At 33.5% G+C, this 25,717-nt stretch overlaps 1 protein-coding gene across 1 annotated transcript; it reads right to left on the bottom strand.

The window, feature by feature from the left end:
• Positions 1–18,967: 18,967 nt before the first annotated feature.
• LOC145730457 (uncharacterized) lies at positions 18,968–24,226 on the bottom strand. The gene has a single exon (XM_081981673.1). It carries the CDS (start codon positions 24,224–24,226, stop codon positions 18,968–18,970), a length of 5,259 nt encoding a protein of 1,752 aa, XP_081837799.1.
• Positions 24,227–25,717: the final 1,491 nt, after the last annotated feature.

The raw sequence follows: 25,717 nt of genomic DNA, 5'->3' as shown, positions 1-25,717 counted from the left end.
AATAAGTGCTATTCTTAGGTAAATCAGTTTATATAAAATATCTTTGATATTTTGTGGTAACAAGACGGTATTGCAGTTTGTCTAGTTGCTGTCAAAATTTGTATTTAAAAAATCACATAAGGAACAAATTTGTCACGTAATCCAATGTATAAGTTAGAGTGACGGTAAATTATCTATCGGTATCTATTATCTATGTGATTTATGTTGTAAAGATCCGTAACGACAAAACCGTGGAAGCATGCAGATTCTTATTTGAAATTGTTATAATAATTGGATAGCATTCCAAAGTCGACAGGTGCTTTACATAAAAAGCTTGCCTTTTTTCCTGGTTATGTCGGTCTTGCGCAAAAATTACAATACAGAAGTACATTGCAAAGCAAAGAAATGAAACTGCAAGAGTATATTGCAGAAATATGTATGAAACGGTTAACGTATAATAAAAGTGCATTCAATAATTTATAATTTTTTAACTTTTCTTTCAAAAAGACAAGGCAAAATTTTCTGTTTTGTGAAACACTATAGTCAATAGAAGGAACTCATTTAAAAGATCTTCCATATGACCCTTGGGTGCTACTGAAGTGAGTGTCGAATTGCTTTATTACGACCCCTAAAGAAAATAAAATTTTCTTCCCTCATTTGAGAGATGTGAACGTGAAAGTGGTACTTTCACTACAAAAAAAGCAGGGAGCAAGATTCTCAAGAAAAGTTTTGATATAATGTGACAGAAGAAACTGACAATGGCAGGTTTTTGTCACATTCTGCATACATTTTTCTTGGTAACTCCCTTCCCTCATTTCAAAAATACGCACCCAGAGAGACTGAAGAAATTATTTTCCTCCCTAGGGAGGAAAAGTGCCACCAGTAAAAGTTACACTTTCTAAAGGCAGTTTGTCACTTTTTTGACAAATTGACAAACATGTCTAGTAACAACACCTTCTTTTTCAGCCAGGTATTAACATATTAATTAACTGCTGTTTTTTTTTCATAAAACATAACATTGGTCGTAGAAAAAATTAGATGCGCATCTCTGGAGTAAACTGCTTTTTCTACCCTTGAACACAGTTGCACTTTCCCCTCGTCTTAAAATGTCAACAATGTGTAGTATTTTTTTTAAGTGCAAAAAGTCTAACTAACTAAAACATATGTTTGGTCAACTGTACGTTTGACATACGTAAGTACCGTTAAACCAAATTGCTTAACTTCATACTTGGAAGAAATCCGCTTACGCTTTTTTCAACCTTCCAAGCCGAAGATAAACTCGTCAATCCTGGGGACGACTTGAGAATTGAGGGTAATCTTAACATGGCTTAGTAATAAAGCCATCGTCTGCACACTGCATTAAAATTTGTTTGCCATAGCACCAAATACGTTCGAATATTTTTGGGGTCCAGCAGCCCCCGTCTTCTCGTACCCCTCTCATCCATCACTGGATGTCAGTGCCCATTAGTACGCCCGCGTTCTTTTTGAGAACGTTTCTGAAAAGAAGAAAACGGGCATTGTTGCCAATTTACTTGTTTTTTTATTCACATACATAAAATGACAAATTTTTCTAAAAATTTAGTGTTATGGAATTATTAAAGTTTAGTTCATACTAGGAAAGTTTGAAAAAATTGAGAAAGCAAAGTAATATGGTGTAAATGTACCATTCACCTATCCAGTTTGAATAAAAAGCACCTCAACCTATATTCCAAGATAAACAAAAACTCCTTTTATGGAATAACATACAAGGAAATAATTGGCATTATAAAAGTAAACAGGAAAAAGAAACTGGAGGGAGGACCCATAAAGGGCACAGGAAAGTAGCCGGCTCTGACAAGCAGTGATGGATCGGCACGGTCTTCTCTAAAACCTTTTCTGCTGCCTCATGAGAATGGGGCTTACGTCGCTCCAGATGTACTTAACACCTAATTCTTGGGGATTTTTAATAAAAAGAAACCAGTCGCCATTTGGCGCAACGGATCTTATCCGTCCACGAATTGATTCTGTTAGCCTCTTAAGATGATTCGAACTCTCCTTAACACAGTTCTATCATTCATTCAATTTCACATCATCTGTCACTATCATACACAGTTTTGGGACTAGATTGAGTAAACCTAAAGTCGTACTTAGCAAAAAGATGGTTATTTTTCCTTTACTGAATGGAGTGAGATCAACCAGGAAAACTATCTGCATAGTGGTTGTAAAGGAACAACCATTTATTGGATTGGATTTTGTGATAAATTATAATAGAAAACTCAACAAACTATTGCAGTTCATATAAAGAATGACTATATGCAAAACAGCTTAAAAACTGTGAAAAAAGTAGAACATTCACTTCCACCTAAATATTTTAGAGTATTTTTAATACCACAGCAAACTAGTCGCATCCTCTTTCAATTTAAACAAATTGGTGGAGATGAAATATTACTAGAAAGATGTAAGTTAGTATTTTTCACATTGTTTTAATAAACTGACATAATAAACTGAGAAAATGAAAAAAATATCAGATTATTTCAGAAAACTGACATTAAATGTAGTTGAACATTACCAAAAAGAGCACTGTGTAGCAAAACCCTCAAAGGTCCCTAAAGTAGGTAAAAGTACAATTCGAAAATCATAATAATATTTCAAATATGAATTATACATAAATGAAATAGCGTCATAAATTTGTTTAAAATGTTTAATTTATAATTATGTAGCAATGAGTGTTTAACGAGTGTATATATTGTATATTTGTATACCTATATTCTTGCCAAATCAGACTGTGTTTACCTACTTTACATTTATAATGTATATTAATATTTTTTCATATTGATGTTGTTGCAACAAACTTTACTACTAAATACTTTCTTGTACATCGGCCATTTTTAATTCCTAAAAAATCCTTACGACATCCAATCCACTCGGATATGCCCATATAGATTTAGAAATCTCGTATACCGATTTCAACGTAAAGCTCCCTATTGTGTTCTTCCGTTCGGCTCTATCGGACCCTTCGAATAAGTTTTAGGGCAAAATTCCCGATTTCCTGAAAAGGGACGTCGGTGCTCCGTCATTGGCCTGTCGAATGCTGAATAGGCACAATCAACAAAATGGAAATGTCCCGACTTCTATACGTCCAAATTTCCATATCGGACAGCTGTCCCTCTAAATATGATGTTATCGAAACCATTTGAATTTTCTGTGTATTTTCAATAGTTTCGATAGTTACCGAAAACTGCCATTCATTTGCAATAAATTGTTTCACTTCACCCTTTAGTTTTTATGGGTGCTATTTCTGTTTAATAGATTTAAGTACAGATATCATGTCTACAGAGTTTTCTATGACACATCCAAACAAAAATATATATAATTTCTCCACCATACCATAACCACCATAAACCATATTTAACAGAATGAGAAATGTAATATGCAGTAGAGATTTAATTTACAACTTCAGGGATCAGAGATTCAAGAAACAGAATATTGAGATACTATGTTTTCTCGGTGCTATATGGAAAGGAGTCCTGGACGTTAATGAAAATTATAAGTAATCGACAGGAAGCATTTGAGATGTGTATCAAGAATAAGTTGGGTGATAATAACAAATGAAGAGATACTAGGAAGTATACTAGTACTAGAGAACGGAAAAGGAGATATTGAACAGAACTAAAATAAGGAGTCTCCAATATCTGGGCCACGGTAGTGTGACAGAACATTATGCAAAGAAAAATACAGTGGATGAAGACGCATATCCTAATTAAATAACATATGAAAATGGTACCTGAGTTCTATTGAGTTGTTTAGAGCTGCAACATCAACAGTGAGACTACGATGATAGCCATCCTTCAGAGAGGAGATGTCACTTGAAGAAGAGGTCCCAAAGGCTGCAACAAATATCTCACAGCAGCAGGAAAAAAATGAACCGTTGTAAAATTCTTTGTGAATAAAAGCAGTTTACCATATATTAGCATTGTAGGAATATAACTCAAAACACAAATTTTGATGATTGAATTGATGCAGTAGTTCTGATAGATACTCTCTTGTCATCTGCTCACAGACTTAAGTGATGATAGAGATAAGAATTTATGTATTTCCATTTCTAGAAGAAATCTAGAAATGGAAAATAAAGATAGATCTCAAATAAGTAAGATAGGAACATGTAAACCGTTTTGCTCTATATTCAACCGTTCACCTGCTATAGCCTTCCAAATAGTGAAAATTCCAATGTTTAATAGTTAATATATCGAAAACGACAACATTTAGAGAGAAACTGATTAGAGCAACTAGATTAGAGCAATTAGAGCATTTACATTTTGTTTACTAAGCTTGCATAAAAGTTGCATTTTGGAACTAAGTTCTAAAGTGTCAATTAAAATTTACAACTATTGATTAATATTAAGGATCCTAAAAAAATTATTTACGCACTGTATCAATTTGTAGCCCTTTGTTTGAGTATAGGAACAATAACGTTTGTGCTGAATAATCCAGAAAATTTACGTCAGAGAAAAACGCAAATCGAAAAGACATTGTCACTGTTATAAATAGCCCACAAAATTTGATTCCAGGTTGGCATTAACGTAGACGTCGATGTAAATACTTATTGAAAACAAACCCAACGGATGCAAGTTATCTTAATACAGGGTCTTATAAGGTAGCTCGTAGGGATCACTGTATTTAACAGGGGATTATGTTGTCAGTTTGTCACAGATACAAGCACGCTATATTCTTATGGTAAATAGACTTATTTATGACCTGACAAATCTACGGTTTTGCTTACACTAACTGTGAAAAATTGAACCATTGGCTTAGTGCGAGATTATCGATCCATAGTGTTCGTTACACAAGTTTCCTAATTTATTGGACTCATTCTCTTTAGAATTTTATAAACTGTTGAGTAAATATCATAAATCGTGTCAGTGTTAAGACAAATACTTGATTATGTAATTGTGCAAACACTCAAAGCGACAGCAAGGTGAGGACAGTGAATTCACATGATTAACTTTTGCAATGTGGTGATGAAAGTAACAAAGAAAATTCCTTAGTAAGGGACGTAAATAAGTCGATCCCTTATACTATACCGGTTTATTTAAAGAATTCACCCTATTGGGTTTATAATGTGCCAGACCCCCATATCCACATTACGCTTACAAGAGTATGTTATTATCGGAGGCCCCGTGAAGCGTATAATGTACACATCACTTCTCAATTTGCCTTTTTATTAAATTACTCCAGACCGAGGGGCGCCATTTTGTGTGGATACGGGGTGGATTAGGGTAATCTGCATGAAGAGCGACAGGGTATTTTGCGGTTTTAAACTGACTGGTTTTTCTTTCAACAGCCTAAAAGCCAGCTAAATGAATTTGACTCTTTTTGTTCGCACCATTAATTTAGTCTTTATTAAACAGATACTGTTTTTTACAAGTGATAGTAACACTTTTAAACAGACATATGATATAAATTGCGGAGATTTTAGTAAGTAGGAAGGAGGCTTTTTTCTGCGTTACTCTATTCATCTTTCTTTAGTAGTTTACCTATTATTAGAAAAATTTTAATAATCATATTCAACTAACCAAAACATGAACCAAATAAAAATAAACAAAACTAAGAAGCCCAGAATACTCCACATCACCAGAACGGAAATTGTTGTGAAGAAGACTAAACTAACCTGAAAGTAGTAGTATTAGGCCTCTTTCCCTCTTTCAAAATGAACGTAAACATAAACGAAGTAAATTTTCTTCCACGTTATGTATGAATAACCGGAATCCGTAAAGAAAAACGAATTTCTGTTTTACGCTTATGTTTACGTGTTTCATATTACGTTAAAACGTTCATTGCGAAAGCAGGATTAGAGGGTTCTGTTGACTTCTTACGCTGAGAAAACTGTTAACTTTATTAGCGTTAAAGTGGCAGACAGCAATACAAAGTGGTACAGTTTTAAATGTCAATAATTCACCAATCAAAAAATAAGTTGACATGCATTATGCCATTTTCCTGAAGAACGCTTCCTAAGGAAGACACAACCTCCAAAGATCAGTTTAAAAAATCGTTTTTTTGCTACAACTGTCAGACCGTTGGACCAATTTTGATCAAATTTAAAACAAGTAATTATGAAATGAGTACTCGTTATGTGATGTGAATGACATTCCTCAAAATTGTTTAGACACGTCGATATAAAATGTCTACTTGCACGACAAAAATGTCTACTTGGGTTATTGTATTTTTTACTTTAAAATGGTTCAAAAGGATTCAAATCTGGTCATATGTGAAGTTTACAATTTGTGATACTGAAAATAGTCAAAAAACAGGATTTTTGGACTAATGTTAGTGTAAAACTGATCATTCAATTCAAACTTTCTTTTTATTCAATTAAACACTGGTAACAGTCCGAATTTTCGAACTAATTTAATTCTAAAAATTAGTGTTCAAGACTAATATCGTAGCATTTAATGCCAAAACTGTTGATGATTACTATAAAAAATAGTTTAAAATTCGATTTTTCAGTCTAAAGCACAGTGAAGCGTTTAGAAGTCAATTTAATACTGACAAAGCGTGAAATGGCATGTTTAAGCATACGGAAAATGTAACAATAGTTTTTTAAGTCTGCTATGTCAAAAACTTTGTGAAGATAACCTTAAAATTCGATTTTCCAAGCTGAAAGCAGTTTTAAAGCCCTAAAAATAGTCCAGAGTTCTATGAAAATAAAAAGCAAAGTAAAAAAACTTGAAAAGTTAGTCTTCAAGTCACTTTTCATAAATCTAATGTCAACATCCTGTATTTACGACTAAAATATTGAAATGTATTTTCAAATTATGAAAAATTACTTAAAATGCAAATTTTAAGCTGTTGATGTCACTTTTCATTGGTTTAGAATCACTTTTTGGTGTCCAAGTCAATTTTTAAGATTGAAATGTGTGAATTTGTAGTCAAAAATTCTAGATAAAGTAGTTTTTCAGGGCTACATTTCAATTTTTACTACTAAAGTTTTTCAATTCATCTGAAAAATATAACGACCTAAAGCCTCTCAAGTCAATTTTCACAGTTTCCAAGTTAGTTGTCAATGCTAAAGTCTTTCAATTTGTCTGAAAACCGTGAAAACTGGTTACAAAGACAGTTTTTAAGCCTCTCAAGTCAATTTTCACCGTTTCAAAGTAAGTTTACTGGATAATAAGTCAATTTTCAAAACTAAAGTCTTTCAATTTGTCTGGAAACTATGAAATATCATTTCTTACTACCTAATTAAGTTAAACTCTTTAAATTGTAGCTTCTAGTTAGTGTTGTATTATTGAATCAAAAAATACTTACTAAGGGAACAAAATCTGCGATGGAGCGGCAGTCAAATATTTTCTTTTTAGTATTAATCGTCAAATTATTTTTTTCAACCATTTATTCCATTTTGTAAAAAGGAGGTGTTAGCCTTAAGAGGTCAGTTGCAAAATACACAAGAATGCCAGTTTCTCTTGTTTCCAGTATCCCTATGTTCATTTATGTTATTCCTCTGTATTTAGAATAACAGTTTTCACAGGTTGTTCTTGTTTTAGAAGGTAATAAATCTTCCCATTATTCTGAATTTTCCAGGACAATTTCTCAAACGGGGCATTTTTGTGGTATCTCAAAATTGACACTAGTCACAACAGTGACTGAGAGTACAGTAAATAAAATAAGTTTTCAATGGTAATTTTAAAACCGCCGGTTTTATCAGATATTTTGGGGGTATAGCAAATTTTTAATTTCATTTTTACTAAATATTCGTGAAGCAATCAATCATAGAAATAAAGCTTTTCTTCTCAAAACCTCAACGTTTCAGTTTTTACTTACCTAACAAATTTATTTCATATGATTTTATCAAGTAAATTTATAAAATTGTTATACTACCACAAATCGGTAAAATTCTTTCTCACTAGTATTGATATTAATTGAAATTTAATTCTAATACTTGGGTATTACAAAATAGTAGACTTATACGTTACCGTAACTTGTCCAAAATAAATTCGAGTTTTATAATACCATATTTTGTTGATCTTATAGTTCTACTGGTACCAAAAAAAATGTGTTCATTGATTTGAATTTAATTAATAATAATTTGCATTGCAAATCTGAAATGCATAGTATACAACAGATTTCTAATAAATATTACATGTAAAATCAACATATCAGCGCATCATGGTTTTATAAAACATTTCCTACACACGTTCCGTATACACATAATTAGCGACTGTAAATATTACAAATAATTATAACTTATCTTGTCATACTGCACTAGTAAATATTAAAGTTTGCTACATATAATAACTTTTAATGCAAGGTTTTAAGAAAATCCAAGCTAACCAAAATCTTGTCTTCTCTCCACATACATGCAATGTTGATTACTACACTTTCTACGTTTAGATTTTTTACGTTTATAGCACGGTTTCAATAATCTCCTAATGGATTAGACACCAGATTAAAACAGTTTATTTTTATTTTCAAAATGATAAATTACTTCGTCCAAGATAAGAAGCCGCTGACAGGCGCTATACACTTTCATTATGGTTGTTTTCACACTTTAGTAATTCTGAAAGTAAACAATTTTGTTTCAGTTTTAAGTGTAGCGGACACACATGAAAGTAAATATCTTTACCGATCGAGAGGAATTAATCTTATCGATGACTGGGTTGATTTTCCTGCTTGTCGTTCCTTAATCAGGACCTGCCGAAAAGGTTTGTAATCCCCTTTTAAAGCGAGCAATGTCGCAGTCATGTTCGAAAAGGGTGAGATGCTGTCTGGCAAATTGCTCATAACCAGAACAACCAATTAATATAAAGTTTTAAATTGACTTCTAATTACGCGACGGAATGATGGAATGATTAAGCAAACTGTTTTGCTTATTGAGGAATTTTGTGGGACTACAAAGTTTCACATAATTTTCACTTTTCTAATGTTTTTAAAAATGTTTATTAATGCTGATGTTTGTCCAGACACATATCATGTTGATATTAGTGTTTTTATTAATACTCTGGCAAACTTATTACACTAGTATACAGGGTCTCAGTGAAAGTGACAGTGAAAAAAATTAAAATTGTATTTAAGTGAAAATTATTGCTTTTGCGACAAAAATACACAATTAAAACAGTAATACAAATTAAATTGCTATTCCTTAGTTAATTTAATTTAACAAATGCTTAAAATGACGACCATATAACCCTATTATCGATTTTTATTTAAGAGAAATTTTAAACACCACAGAATATCGTTGTAAGGAGATGATTCCATGAAAATGGTCGACACTTTTTTGTTTAAGTAAATTAGGTAGTTAAAGTATTTGAATTTATATTTTTAATTTATCTCGTTTTACAGCGAATACAATATTTTTTCATAAATCTGTGTTTATATTAAAATAAGTAGGATTAAGGTACAGACACATGATTTAACATTTTAATGCAGCACAAGTTTGAATGTTTGTATGACTGGGGCCAAAAAGATTAATTTTCAACCACCCTGTATAATTTGGAATCAATGGCACCTGCAATTTTATCTCTTAATAACCCTTATTAAACTTTGACTAAAATGTTTTGTTTTGTACGGTTCAAAATAATTAAATATGAACAATTTTATTAATTCAGTGTTTTAAATAAAAATTCATGAAATGTTGCAAAATCACAGAAACGGTAAAAGATAGGCATACAGTTGTATTGACAAAAAATTATTAGAAACAAGTTGCAATTCGGAATTTATAAGAATCTACAGGGTGTAGAGTTTAAAGTTACAAGATTGCTGCTACAATGATAAAGTATATAAAATCACAGCAGATATTCATAAACGTCTAAGGTAGCATCCACAGTTAGACACCCTGTATACTGCTATTGTACTCTTCATTGGATAAAACTAGTTACACCATGGCCAAATTTAAACCAGTTTTCAAATTCATATCAACAGTTTATGCACAATGTTATTATGGATTAAAAAATAGACATGGTATACAGGGTGAAATTTGAAGTAATTATTTGCAAACATTTCTGATGTGGCACATGTGATAGCAAATATACTTTTTCCTAAGAAAAATTTGTCTGCATCAGTAAAAGTTTGTTCTGTCAATTCAATTTCAATCTGTCAAAAAATTGGAAAGTTTCAAAAAAACCACTCTGTGAAATTATAAAATTACAAAACTTGTTAAAAAGAAATGCAATCAGTGTAAAGCATATTATTATGCATTTTATAATTTTATGAGCGGTTTTTTGGCGTGTAACTGTCTATTGTAGATATATTTAGCTCACATTTTATCACAATGGTGGTAACTATCATATAATAACTCCATAAAGCTAGTAAACTAAAACAATCACTTAAAAAGCGTTTATATTAGTTTGAAACTAGGTTAATTGTACTTTATAAGTTCATAAGTTAAATTTTGATAGGTAACTCATATATTTTGGACATTTTTAATTCTGTGACAATGGTGGTAATAGTCAAATTCCACTCCAGAAAGATATAAAACGACAAAATCTGCTTAAAAGCATTGTTATAGTTAATAGTTGTATGTTCATGAGTATAAATTTGTGTTTATTTGGAACATATTTATTCAATCTACCATAAACGAAACTATTAAAATCTTTTCCATGAAGATACAGAATGACCAAACTTTCTTAAATCTGGGAGAATCAGTTAAAATTGACATACATTGTTTTTTTAGAGCTCCAAGATGATATTGAGCTAGTTCTATATGAAACAAAAAATAAACTTAAACAAGCCGAAAAAAAAAATTTTAGTTAACATCCTTTATAGGTATATACATATATAGTTTATTAATTAATAACGTCAGATATTGTAATAAATTGTTGGTTGCAAAGCTGGCTTTGTAAACATCTAAGAATTGTGAGCAGAATGTATGTTACATTAACTGTGTTTAATACTCTGCATTACAGAGCATGTATTTACAGGCTGCAACAATCTACTAATGATTATCCACTTTCTACTTAGACAATCGGATAGAAGGCATAAAGTTCTCACTGACATAAGTAACATTCCATCGAACGAGTTCCCGAAAAGCTGTGCATGATGGCATCCGATTCGAGGCATTCAGTATTTTCTATCACGATCTCCCGCTGATCTGTATAGTTTCTTAATTTAATTAGATGATCCGATAAAGACGTCCGTTTGTCCATCTGCCCGTCTGTCTGTCCATCCATTTGTCAGTGTTATTAGTAGATCGTGCCATTAATCAGCTCCAAAGACATCCAACATACTGGACGTGACCGGGCATCGGAAGGGTTTGGGAGCCAAATCCGCAAGTTATTACGAAATATAGACGGGATCAGGTTCGATCGTAGTTTCACATACGATGTAATCGAATTTACAGTGGTAGGCCCAACTGAAACATATCAGGCATTAAAAGGAGATTTGTCTTCAAATAAATAAAATATATGAGAAGGGACATCAGGTGTACAATAAGGCAAGATGGACGAGCTGTCCCTAGGGATGCCGATTCCACAATAACTGAAATCGAGAGCAAAGGGCTGACAAGTGACAACTACGAGGTTGTTCTCTGCAAGTTTTGCTTAGAAAGATGTTTCTGTCAGGCCGAGCAACTTTTCGAGTCTCGAGGGAGTCACCCTTAACTTTAGGTCTATGGGGATGATCTTTAGATATACATTTCCAAAACTGAATATATCAGGGGGCAAGGCAAGCTTATATTTCAGGTACTAAATAGTTAATAACAGTGAAAATGAATTAAATGTTTTTTATTTCTTGTCTGATTTTAGGAAGTAATTTAATGATCGAAAAATGAAACCAGTGTGTCTGTAATTTTGAATCATCTGTTCCACTGTTCAGACTGTTCCAAAACTAGATACCTAAAAGAATTGGAAATTAACTTATTACAAAATAAATAATATAAGATTAATTGGAAAAATGCTTTATTAGGAAGACAAAGTGCTCAAATTTGAATTGGTTGTTTAGTTTTTCAGATATTTTGAAATTTGGACAATTAACTTTTGTTATTGTTAATTATGTTTTGTTCCGCAGTAGACGTGTTGTAAATATACACGTCTACTGCAAAAATGTAAGTTTTGGGGTCTAAAGTAAATTAAACTTTCTATTCAGTTTTGAAAATATATTAAATCTTAATTAATTATTATTGTTATTATTTGGTCTAACACGATTTTTGAATTAATAAAGAAACAACTTGAAATACACAGTTTAAACAAATTCTGTATAACTGTAATTCATTTTCTGAAGTTCCTATAAATCGTAACAATGAATTTGTAATGTTTCTGAGACAATAATAGCAAGTAACGAACTCATCTGGAAATAGCAGAAAATTGCACACTAACACATACTTTTAACAACTTGTTTTTAGTGAAGTGATTATCTGAATACAAAAAAGTAGAATATGATGATTTTTATTACTGTATCATTGCACACATGTATTCTACTGTTTCTCTGGAGTTTAATTGATGTCAAAACAAGGATAAATATTACGTTTAAAAATATGACAAAAAGTTACAACAAACATACCCTCTTAAATGCCCTTTTTTATGTTTTGTAAATAGCTCTGAAACTGCTGTAAGTAGCTCTGAGTTTGACACACCAACACACAATATTTTTTGTCCTTACTTCTACGTCACTGAAAAAATAGGGGTTTTAAAACCTTTTAAGCCTTTGGATTGTTCTACGTCAAAAATAACTTTTAGTAAGTTTTCCAAAAATCGATCACTTTTGAAGAAAATTACATTTTGTGATCTTAAAATAATATCATTTATACCATATAAACTAGTGTAATAATAAAAAGTTAAGATTATCATTAAATGGCTATGTTAAGAAGTGTTTTAAGTTCACTTGCGTTAAGACCAGGATATTTATTCTTTATTTGTTTTACATGTATGACATGCATAACATTATATTTTGTTACTTTCTTCAATCTCAGCTAGCAATTAAATACGTTTTGAAATAATATGGTAAATAAGTTAACATTTTGGACCTTCGAGCCGGATCTGTCAAGAAAAGCAAGAAGATAGGAGGGAATTAAATCACGCTGTGCAAGTCATTAAGGAGAAATTCAACAAAAGTCTGTATGGTTATTTTCAATTTTTCCTGGTGATTGAGAAACCACTGAAACCAGATTGGATGCTTATCTGCATATTATTGCGCATATTGTTAATTGAGAAAGATCTGAAATCAAAGAGAGATCAAGGAAATAGTGTTTTAACAATGTTTTTGAATTTGTTTCCGGGTGAATTAGACCGTTTACTGAATTAAACTCAAAATTCGCTGGGTTTCTGATTAATTTTAGTATGATTAGTTAACTTTCTAGGGCTACGTTGTTTCTTAAACAGTAAATAGTTGAAAATCATTATATTTTGTTTAAAAACTGTTTAAGTGTGCTAATTTTAGAATTGTTCAAATTTTGGTTTCTCTGCCTGAATTTTTACTATCTTTAATGGAGGCACAGTTTATAAAGTCTATTCAAATTACTACTGCATGGGCCCTTTTGAGAGCACGCTAGGACAGCTAGGAGAATGAAAATTTACAAACTTTGCTTGAGTTGCCTGCATACGACAATTGTTGATTTAACAAATCTTTATGACCAGTTTGACTAAGTTATTATGTCAAGACAATATGGTTTGACCAACCAACAACTACTAAATATCCTGGTCAGTGGTCTTGGTTCTGATGGACTTATGGAAAAATCTCTTGATTGTGTATCTAAACCCGTAGATGTATCAAGATTTACTTTTTAGTCTAGGAATACTTAAAAATTACCTTTTGATATACCTATTATATTTCCCATATTTTTTGGTAACGTAAGGCTTTTACAGGTTCCGTATGCATTGAACATCAATCTGCAAAACTCGTTTAGTTGAGTTGTTTAGCATTATTCAATTAAAGAACATTGAACTGTAAACAAAACTGAGGAAATACACTTAACTTCCTACTTATACAATGAGATTTTAATGTTATTGTATCTATTGTCTTTCTTATTCAACTATTCTGATAACTCAGCAAGAACCAAAATCCCAGAAATGTAAATATAACTGAATGAAGCCAGCATTCCAACACGGTACACAATAGCTCAAAATCTCAGTGATTATATGTTAGACGAGGCTGTCGTAAATATTAAACGGCTTCACATTGATACAAAAGGTACTTTCAGGTAAACGTTACTTTGTAATTCAACCACAAAATGATGATGACTGACAGAAGTCAGTGAGTGTTTGGAAACATTCCTTGTGTGAGCCTGTCACTTCTAATAGGATTATACCGCACGCAGCGCACCCTATGAGGTCATATAATCGTTGGTCACATGCAAAATTTCATCCTCATTATGATGACTTTAAGCCTTTTTTTGATCAGTGGACATGACTGTTTTGTAAACAGGACAGGGATTAATGTCGTTATGTAACCTGTTGCGTGAGGGCGTCAGATTTTCTCTGTATTTTTTTATTATTATAAATTCCTGTAGTAACTTAGTGAATTAAAGACTGTAACATTCAATTCAGTTTCTACAAAAGTTATAACAGCCTATCGAAAAAAAAGTGTTGACCGACCTGCGCTTATCTCACCACGAAAAGTGTCACTTATTAATGAACTTGACTAGTGATAATTAGCATATCGTTAAAATGAGAATCTGTCATTAGATTTAGAAAAGTGGCGACAAGAGAACTGGCTAAGGTAGGCCCGTTTTACTGATGGAGACCGCGATAGGACCATGACGAAGGAAAAAACGTCTCAATGGAAACCGTGTCAATAGCCCAAGCACCATCATCGATAATCGCCTCGTTTACTTACGCGGTTGTTTATTCTTTGTTGGAAGATTTCTTAGCTTTGATTTGCTTAATTTAAGATGAATATTAACTAACTAATTGAGTACAAAATTTAGTTGTTAAAATTTTGAGAAAAGGAAATTAGTTTTGTCATAATAACAATAGATGTTAGGGAACTTTGGGTTTAGTATACCTACAAGAAAGAAAAAAGAAGAAGAATTGTTTTTAGAAACTTCCTGACTAAGTTTATGTATTGCAGATGTTACAAGGAGTTGATCACGTTTTTATCTCCTTATTTGTACGTCAGCAGAGTCCAGATAGTATAGTTTTAAGGTTTAGTATCAAAGTTTTAGTCACAGTGACAATTGAGCTAGTTTTCTTCATAGTATTATCTATCTTTAGTTTAAACATGTTCAATTCCACAGAGTACCCAAGCATTAATACATCTCTTCTACATAATTTTGTCATTCAGTCATCCATGTCAAAAATATAGTATATTTCATAGGCACAAAGCAATTTTAGACATAAAGTACTTTGACTAAGCAAATAACAGTCTGAGATTCACTCGAGTTTTATTTTGTTATTTGCTAAGGCATTTACTATTTGTTTTGTTTAGTGATACTGAATGTGCATGGTGTAGAAACCAGGAATCAAAATAAACACTGTGTATACTGTGTGCAATATATTTACGCAGTATTCACTAATTGCACGTAGTATATGCTGAATCCTAGATTTACTACTTCCCCAGCTCTAAATTGGTCAGCTGACAAGGAATGATAAGCCAAAATGTATAAGTTTATGATTTAGAAGAACCAATTGCACCGACGTGCTAGCACACGTTAGGTTAAAGAAAATGTTGTCAAATGTAGACAAACTTTGATTTGATGGAGCCTACAGTGTCCTTAAATATGGCAAGCTTATGACACATTTTGATTTCTCATTTTTTGTCAGATGACCAATGGACAAACGGTAAATGCCTTGTGAAGTAATAAAATTGGTAGTTACTTGCCTATAGCCAAAGACATTTGACTGATTTTTGAACAATTGGAACTATTATACTATGGCACTTACTAAATGCCTAGGCAAATGACTATATTCTTAAAATTGCTTTATGCCGACGACATACACACAGTGTCCAAGAAAGCTGTTTTCTGTACGATAAGAGGTTTCGGAGATATCTGTAAAAAACAAAATGCACTATTTCAAAAGGTAAGTTAACAGAAACTTTATCATATTTTTAGACGAGCCGTACCATATCCTGAAGTCTTGCACTTAATGAAGTCTTTAGGACAGGAAAAGTCTAAATGTGAACCGGAACTATTCGATTGGGTGTCGAAACTAGTCCAAGTTCGTTAATCTGGCTAAATCGATATCATTCATTGGCATTAACTTGTCCAGGTTCTTTAAAGTACCAGCAATTTGTGGAGAGGTGCATCGATTCTCTTGTTCATCATTCACCAGATTCATATTCATCCAGGAATCATCAGAGGAAAGAACTGATTGGAAGGAGTTGTTGGGTGGATTGGTGCTCAAAATACCTCATATCCGGTCCCAGCACGAGCTTATCCCTCAATCAATCCGAAATTGCTTTTCTGTTGTAGATCTTTTTAGTTTTGCTGTAATTGTTTGATTCGTTTCGTTTTTTCGGTTGTTTTCTCTCTTTTTTCATCACCACTTTCTGTACAAGGACGTTTCTGCTTTTGATCTGTGACCAGACCATGAAAGCGTTCATTGGTCATTTGATGTGGTTTGGGTTGTTCTGCTTTGTCTGAGTGGCATCGGAGTATAAAATTGAGCTATTTGAAAGAAACAGCATAATTTATTAGAGTAAAGTGTATATTAAGATAGAAATAAGTAAAGTGACTTTAACAGTGATACTACAAATTATAGCTCTAATCTGTGTCTAGCTATTTCTCAAACTTATTTAGCAATATTTAATTAAAAAACAACTTTTACCTCTTGGTTACCTTTCCCAAACCAGATAGTAGTCTTTTACTAAAAAAAAGCTTAATGTGAGTTAATATCTTATGCTTTAATAAGGGTGGTATTTTCAATTAATCAAAATAGACCAAATTGATTGACGCCCTTCCCAGTTTTCGTCTCTAGACTGTTAAAATTGTATTGTTTTTTGTACGTATTATCGTTATTTAGTCCTGTTTATCTTTAGTACAGAAGATTCATAAAACATTTGAATATGAGTGAGACAGATAGTTTTTTGTGAATAATACACTTGTTAATTGAAGTAATCTCACAGCTTTAGACATCAAATATTATTTCCTTTATTTTCTTCTTCTTCCTTCTGATAAGAAACGTTTTAAGAACGTCAAGAAATCGCCACCGCTAAAATGAAACAAACAGAAAGAGCGGAACATGTTCGAGCGATTGAAAAAGAGGTGTCAAGATAAGCAGTCAGGTAAATAGAAAAAAAGCAAGTTTCCGGTCAATCGCTTTCAGGTAGAATTACACAGAAAGTGGTTACGAGGGACCGTGACTGAGGTGTCAGTGTCATGAGTCTTCTGGGGCGGCGCCCTGCCGCGTCTCGCCATGGATGGGAGCCCTAAAATGTTTTATTTAAATGCGTTTTTCACGTTTCAACATTTTTGATCGACGTTAAGAAAATTGTTGGTCGAGAGAAGATTTAGTGGTGTTTTTTTCAAACTATCGTAAACCTTCTCTTCAGTACTGTACTATAGAAAATAGAACTAAAAGAACCATATTGCTAAAACATTTTCGCCATTTTTCCGCCATTATTGCATTGTTCTAAACCAAAATTATCTGAAACCAATCAGGAAGACGATTTTCCTGAAAGCTTTGATGGGATTAGGAAAGTGGGTTTGCCAAACTTTAACGTGATGTCGAGGCGTTTCCACGTTACAATCTTATCTAAGGTAAACATTCGTAAATCCATTCACGTCGTCCTATGTATGGAACTTCTAATCGCTCATACACTAATCTATATGAGACATTAACAGAATTCGATATTTACTGAGGATTTGCCAAAAACGTAAGCAGCACAAACGTTTTTTTTTTTTCATTGACATTGTTGCGCTACCTATAAAAAAGTCAGATTGTGTTTTCTATAACTAACAAAGCTGTATTAGTTTTATTGGTTTTATGCATAGTTAAATTGAGGACAGTTTTTTGCACTGAGAAACTAAAAGTAAAAACCTCTCCATTTCCGGTCTAAATGATTTTTTTTAATATGAGTGAGCCTCTCCTCTAACGATAAGAAGAAGATATAAGCTTGAAAGAATTCCTGTGTCAATGTTTACCATAAAAGATTACGCCAACATAGGCCAAGTCTGATATTAAGCGATAAAATCCTTATAAAATCTGTGAAGACTACGAAATGTTACGAAGATTGATAACTGTATTCTTGACTTTACATATCCACGTTATCGCTGAACAGACCAGCAGCAGCTACCAACGAGTTTGTTGCTTTTTGTTTATTGTTTAGGATTTATTTATCATTCTAATGACATGTGGTGTTTATTTCAGATGATACTGGATATAAGGAATAAACGTATTTCATTGATTTAATTTGAATAGCTGTATAATACGGTCAGTGGGAGTATTCATCAAACAACTGAATAAACAAATAAGGGTATGTTTTAATCTCCCACTAAACCATAATGCGTTTTATTAAATTAATTACTCGTTTACAATTAGATGGTTTTTAGACTGAGATTTAATGAAGATCGAATATGCCCATTATGCAATTTCAACGGATTAACATAATTTCACATATTGTATAATATTATGTTGATCAGATAGTTATGATATTACATGATTTAATTGCGTTTATTATGGCCAAATGATTGATATTATAACCTTTATTATAAAAGTTGTAAAAACCTAGAACTTACTGATCTAACGACTTTAAGACTGTTAACGTTGATAATAATGGACTGTATTTATTTCTTTGATTTACACTTTATTTCAACTGAAATATACGGAGCAAAGGGGAGGCTCGTGTCCACCTTATAAGACTTGTAGATGCTCTCTCGGTCCGCGGTGTTGCCACTTCTCTCGCACCTCAACATTCCGCCCGCCTTGGAAGTACTCCGGTACTTTCGAAACTATTTAACTAACAACTAATATATAAATTTACGCTTTAAGTCCAATGCTACAAGAAACTTGAACAACTTGCTTATAACTAACTTAATCTAATATTATGTACTACTGTTTCCTTAAAACTTACATTATTGTCATTTAAATAAACCTAACAGTAGCGAAAAAACAAGCCAACAGGCCTTTTACATATCCTTAATATCTTAATTATGATCGGTCTTCTGAGTCCAATCATCATTTGGCAAAACACAAAGCTTGTTTACACCTCTCGTTACGTTGTTATTTCTTACGCGCACTTTCACAACACGTACCACACCGTCCGCTCCAGGCATTAGTTCGGTTACTCGTCCTAGCGGCCAGTTGCAGGGTGGTGCATGATCCTCTTTCAAAATCACTAGCGATCCAATTTGGAGCAAATCTGAAAACTTCTGTTTCCACTTGACTCTGGTCTGTAGTTCACATAAATATTCTTTATGCCACCTAGACCAATAGTGTTGACCCATTACTTGGAGATTCTGCCAGTGTTTTAAACGGTTTTCTGGCACTTGAGTTAAATCTCTTTCTGGAAGAGCTGTTAAGGATTTGCCAATCAGGAAATGCGCAGGAGTTAAAGCTGAACAATCTTCAGGGTCAGACGTCATCGGACATAATGGACGCGAATTTAATATACCCTCGATTTGTGTCAAAATGGTCGCAAGTTCCTCGAACGTTAAAGTCTTATTACCAATTACACGTTTAATATGCGATTTTGAACTTTTAATACCGGCTTCCCAAATGCCTCCGAAGCTAGGCGATTTTGCTGGGATGAAATGCCATTGAATTAGTTCGTTTGAGAGTTGATTGGCAATAATTTCAGACTTTTGTTTTAAAAATTCATAAACAGCTTTAATTTCATTATTCGCGCCTACATAGTTGGTCCCGTTATCGGAATAAATATTTACTGGTCTACCTCGGCGACTAATAAATCGTCTAAATGCAGCCATGAAAGCCTCAGTGGTTAGTTCAGTGACGAGCTCTATATGAACTGCCTTGACGGACATACAGACAAATAAGCACATATAAGCCTTTGTAATCTTTGCTCCCCGAGTTTTTCTATCCTTGATATAGAAAGGACCTCCGTAATCAGTACCAACATTTGCAAACGGTGGTGAACTGTTTACTCGACAGGCAGGTAAATCCCCCATCAAATACTCTAACGGTTTTGGGTTCGCCTTAAAGCACACCACGCAATTGCGAACAATATTTTTGCAAACACCTCGTCCCGATATCGGCCAAAAACGCTCTCTGATTGAGCAAAGAAGCGTCTGGACACCGCAATGTAATAGTCGTTCATGTTCTTGCGTTATTATTAATTTAGTTAACCGATGTTTACTAGGGAGAATTATCGGGTGTTTTTTGTCAAACGATTGACTCGCGTTCCTTAATCTTCCTCCTACCCGAATTAAGCCATCATCAATGAATGGATATAAGGTTAACAATTTACTTTTTTTATTAATGGGTTTATTTCGAGAAAGAAGGTCGTATTCGAGTGAAAAACATTGTTTTTGAACGGCAATAATTAAACATTTTAAAGCTTTGTCAATTTCTAAAGGTAAAAGTGCTCCTAATTGTCTCTGATTTTCTTTAATATTTTTAGTAAACCTTAAAACGTACGCAAGGATTCTTACAATTTTCGGTAGAGACGAAAATCTATTTGTTAACTCTGTTATAACATCGTTTTCTTTTGTTAATAACGTGCAAGTCAGGGAATTGCACTGTTCTGGTATAATTTCTGGCAAAACTTCCGTTGGTAAATTCCATTCAGAAAAATTGAGCTTGAGCCATTTGGGTCCAAACCACCACAACTTACTCTGACTTAAATCTGTTGCTAAAGCACCTCTTGACAATAAGTCAGCGGGATTGTCGCCTGAATTCACATGTCCCCAGTCATTGGCGTTGGACAACGTTTGTATCTCACTTACCCTGTTTGCTACGAAAGTTTTCCATCTGGTTGGGGTACCTCTGATCCACGCTAGTACAATTGTTGAATCCGTCCAAAGGTACTGCTTACTGGGCTTTATTTCCAACGACTCGGCTACCTTTTTTACTAAATTACTCAACAGAACAGCTCCGCATAACTCTAGCCGTGGTATATTTATTTGTTTCAACGGAGCTACCCTAGACTTTCCACATAATAAATTTGCAACCCACTCCATCGAGGGCAACTGGCAACGAAGATACACGCAAGCTCCATAAGCTTTGTTTGACGCGTCGCAAAATCCATGTATCTCAAAAGCAACATACCCATTTATCATGGCATGTCTTGGGATCCTAATGCTACCAATATTGTCCAGATCTCGATGAAACTCACTCCAGGACTCCAGTACTTGCTGTGGTATTTGCTCATCCCAACCTACCTTGTGTTTCCATAAATCTTGAATGACTATCTTTGCCCTGATTATCAGAGGACCTAAAAGCCCTAAAGGATCAAATATCTGACAAATTATTGATAATATTGCTCTTTTACTAAGACACTCAACATTTAACATATTAGGAACATTGATTTTATAACAGATTAAATCATTGTTGGAATCCCAGTATATTCCAAGAGTTTTATTTTGTTCTCCTTGGCCAATGTGTATCATGCTGACATCTAAACTTTCATCCAGCTCAAACCTTTTCAAGATGTCATCATCATTACATAACCATTTCCGTAGCGAAAACCCGGCTGATCTGAGAACTGAAGTTACGCTTTTTTGGAGTTCTAATATTTCTTCTTGACTGTTCGATCCTGTAAGCAGATCATCCATATAAAAATCCCTTTTTATTATTTTACTAGTATATGGATGCTCGCTTTCTACTTCTTCAGCCAAGTAAAATAAACATTTTACTGCTAGATAAGGCGATGAAGCATTGCCGTAAGTCACGGTATTCAGAGCATAAATCTTAAGTTCATTGGTTTCTGAAAAACGCCAAAATATCCTTTGATATTTTCGCTCATCTGTATCCACCAGTATTTGCCGATACATTTTTGAAATGTCGGCTGTCATGACATATAAATGAGTTCGAAATCTAGTCAATATAGAAAAAATATCTTGTTGTAAGGTCGGCCCTACATACTGGACATCATTGAGGGATAATCCTGTGTCAGTTTTGCAAGAAGAATCGAAGACTACCCTGCACTTAGTAGTTAGACTAGTCGTTTTCAAGACCGCATGATGTGGTAGGAAAAAACCTTCACTACTTTCTTCATCACATTCTGACATATGTTTAAGTTCGCAATATTCTCTCATAAAATCGTTATACTCTACTCTAAGTTCTGAGTTTTTAATTAATTTTCGTTCAAGCAGCTCAAATCTTCGCTTGGCAATTTCTTGGGAACTCCCTAACATTTTTAGATTGGGCTTAAACGGTATTTTAACAACAAACCTTCCTGACTCATCTCTTTTGACAGTCTTTGTAAAATAATCTTCACAAATTTTCTCACTCTCAGATAATATTTTAGTCTTACTTAATTCTTCCAATTCCCAAAACTTAACAATAATATTATCTGTTAGTGCGTCTGAATTTATCACCAAATTGCAATAATTAACTTGTGAAATTTGTGAACTGCCAGACATTCCTACTTCTCCTGCAATCACCCAACCAAATAATGTATTTTTTAATACAGGCAAATGTTTTCCTAATGTCTCGTAGCCAGGAATTAAAATTCTCCAAACAATATCAGAACCCAACAGTAAATCTATGTCACTTACCTCGTTAAATGTAGGATCTGCCAATTTCATCCAAGTTGGAATTTTAATTATCTGTTTATTAAAACTGACAGTTGGTAATTTGCATATTATATTAGGTAAAACAAGACATTTTATTTTTTGCTGAAAATCACCATTACACGATTGAATAGTTAAACTTGCTAATTTATTTACATTTGTAACTGTTTGACCAATGCCTTTTACTATATGCTCAATTGGAGTCGATATTAATCCTAAACTGTCGCATAACCTTTCAGATAAAAAATTTGATTGTGAACCCCCGTCCAGTAAAGCGCGTGCCTTTATTATTTTACCATTATCTCCCATTAGTAAAACCATCGCAGTCGATAACAAAACTTGGGACGGTCCGCCCAATCGCGCAACGTCGCATTGCGATTCGATTATATTTCGATCGGCCCCGGTCCCAACGCGTGCAATGGCGGCGGTCGAATTCTCGGGTGATTCTATAACGTTTTCTTGAGCGCCAGCGGTTGGCACATTTGGTTGATTGTTAGGAATTTCTCGGTCAAAATGTAAAACTGTGTTGTGTGCCTTATGACATTTGAAACATTTTCTCATTTTGCATTTCCAAAATGGATGTGTGTCTCTAAGGCAAATAGAGCACAATTTTAATCTCTTTACTTCGGAAATGCGCCCAGCTACCGACAAACCCAAAAATTTACTGCAATTAAATACACTATGTTCTTCATGACAGAAGTAACATTTCATTTTTTCAATAGCCGAAAACCCGTAGCCTCGAGTTTTCTTGCTAACTTGACTTTCACCTGAGGGTTTATTAAGTTTGCAGCTTTCCAACTTTTCCAGAATATCGCATTTTTGTTTTAAAAATGTATTTATATCATTCATCGTTGGTAAGTCGCCTGTAATTTTAAAACTTTCCCAATCGCGTCTAGTAACTGCATCAAATTTATTACACATAATGTATATAATTAAACGATCCCAAGATTCAGTTTCTTCTCCTAATGCTTTAAGAGCCCGCAAATGTTTTGTGTATGTGTCAAATAAATTTCTTAACTCAACGTGTGACTCTTTAACAATCTTAGGATGTTCAAAAATATCTCGAATGTGACTGTGAATAATCATATTTTTGTTTTCAAAACGATCTGACAAACTTTGCCAGGCAACAGCATAATTATCAGAGGATACTTGCAACGACTTAATACTTTGAGCAGCCTCCTTCACTAAAGAAGCTCTAAGGTAATAAAACTTCTGTATATTTGTGAGTGTTTCATTATCATGAACCAGTGCTGTAAAAATGTCCTTAAACTCTAACCAATGATTGTAATCACCATCAAAGGTTGGTATTGATATTGGAGGTAATTTTACCATAGAGCGAACCTGATCGTTAGACGTTGAACCAACCACTGATTCAGCATGAACCGCACTCAACCGATCCACTGCAATTAAACTCTCAAAGCGAACCTTTAAAATAGCCTTAACCTCGCCAATCAACTCAAAATATATATTTTCAAACAAAGTTCTTTCATTTTCGCCTGCGTCGGAATCATCTAGCAACTCTATATCTGACTGTAGTGTTTCAAACTCTTCGAAAAGAGGTTCTGTTTTTTCCAACCTAACTTGTAACTGATTGTATACACTATCAGGAACATTAATTTTTCCTATAACATTTTCCTGTAAATAAGTTCTCAAACGAGTTAGCTTGGATTTTACAGCACCCCTTTTGGCTTTCAATTCCGTAATGTTAGCCATTTATGACACAGTCGAAGGTATATTTTACAAAATAATAAATAAACTCTACTTGCCGTCTGACCCGTGGCGCAAATTTCTTGAAATTGCGTTTTCCTTCAAGTGGCGTCAAGTGCACGACTGCACCGCGTTAATAACTTCGTCGATGTGGCCTTTAGTTTCACTAATATGGGCACTGTTTTTGGTTTATTCTTCTCCAAACTTCACCAAAATCCGGTCGATGGACCAATGTTAACGTTGATAATAATGGACTGTATTTATTTCTTTGATTTACACTTTATTTCAACTGAAATATACGGAGCAAAGGGGAGGCTCGTGTCCACCTTATAAGACTTGTAGATGCTCTCTCGGTCCGCGGTGTTGCCACTTCTCTCGCACCTCAACAAAGACTTTTTTAGTTTTTGTATCAACGACCACAATGCAAACCATTATTGAAAATGCCTATTTTTGAGGATCTATGCCGTAAGTTAGCTCTTTTAAATTATTTAGCATTTTTTGTAAAAAAATATTGTATGCATTACGAGCACAAAGTCACCTTTTGCTTTGGAATGACTCTTCTAACATTTCAGAGCAAAAGTCATACTTTTTTCGCTTAATACTTAAGTAACTATGTTGCAGTGAAATAAGTTGTGATTTTCTTTGCAGCATCAGAATTTTTGTTTGTTTTTGTGCTGCGTTTTAAAAAAATATGAGAAGAAGACAAGATAGTGATAGGTTGTTTGTACACGAAAAAAACTAGGGGGTAGTTAAAATGAAACTATTTCAGTAGAGTAATGAAAACTCCTTCATCTGTCATTAATGAATAATTTTAAGTATTTCATCGAATGCAACGAATGGGCATTACAAGACCAACGAAATATATCATATTGGTTGTACAGAAAATCAATATTTCAGTATTATAGACTGATTAGGCCTGTTCAACGTCGGCTATTACTGGTTCCATGCTCACTTATGCTGGTCACCAAGTAAATTTGGCCAGTTTACACTAAACTTGTAGGAAAGTGCACTTACTACTAGTTTAGTGTAGCTGAACTACTAATAACTAATAGCTGAAAAGTTCTATTTGCAATAAAGTGGGCTTCAAGTTTAAATTCAACTAATTTCAGCAGTTCTTGAAACTTTTAATGAGATCATCTCATAAAATTTCTGAAGGAATTGGAATCTTCAACTGATGAATTTTAAGAGTCGTTCTGACCCATCCAGAGTACCTACTTCTGCGCTTTATACAAAATCTCACATAAAAAACTCTTTTTTTGTCTATTTTTCTTGCGTTATAGTAAAATTATTAAATTATTGGCAAACTCACTTACATCAACTTTAAAAGAGACACACTTTTTTTTTGAGATACTTGGAGCCATTTTCTAGAGCCAAATACTTACCAAATAGAAAACAACACGAAAGTTTAGTAGTTGCCAAGTGTAAATGATGTAGTAGATATTATTTTCTGACCAGTGGCTGTGGTCAATGGCAAGTTAGAGATTATCTCTGCAAACA

The sequence above is a fragment of the Ips typographus genome, linkage group LG6, assembly GCF_016097725.1.
Source record: "Ips typographus isolate SLU linkage group LG6, UJ_Ityp_2.0, whole genome shotgun sequence".
Classification (NCBI taxonomy): domain Eukaryota; kingdom Metazoa; phylum Arthropoda; class Insecta; order Coleoptera; family Curculionidae; genus Ips; species Ips typographus.
The sequence above is the reverse complement of the archived record's forward strand: the minus strand, read 5'-3'. Positions and strand labels throughout refer to the sequence as shown.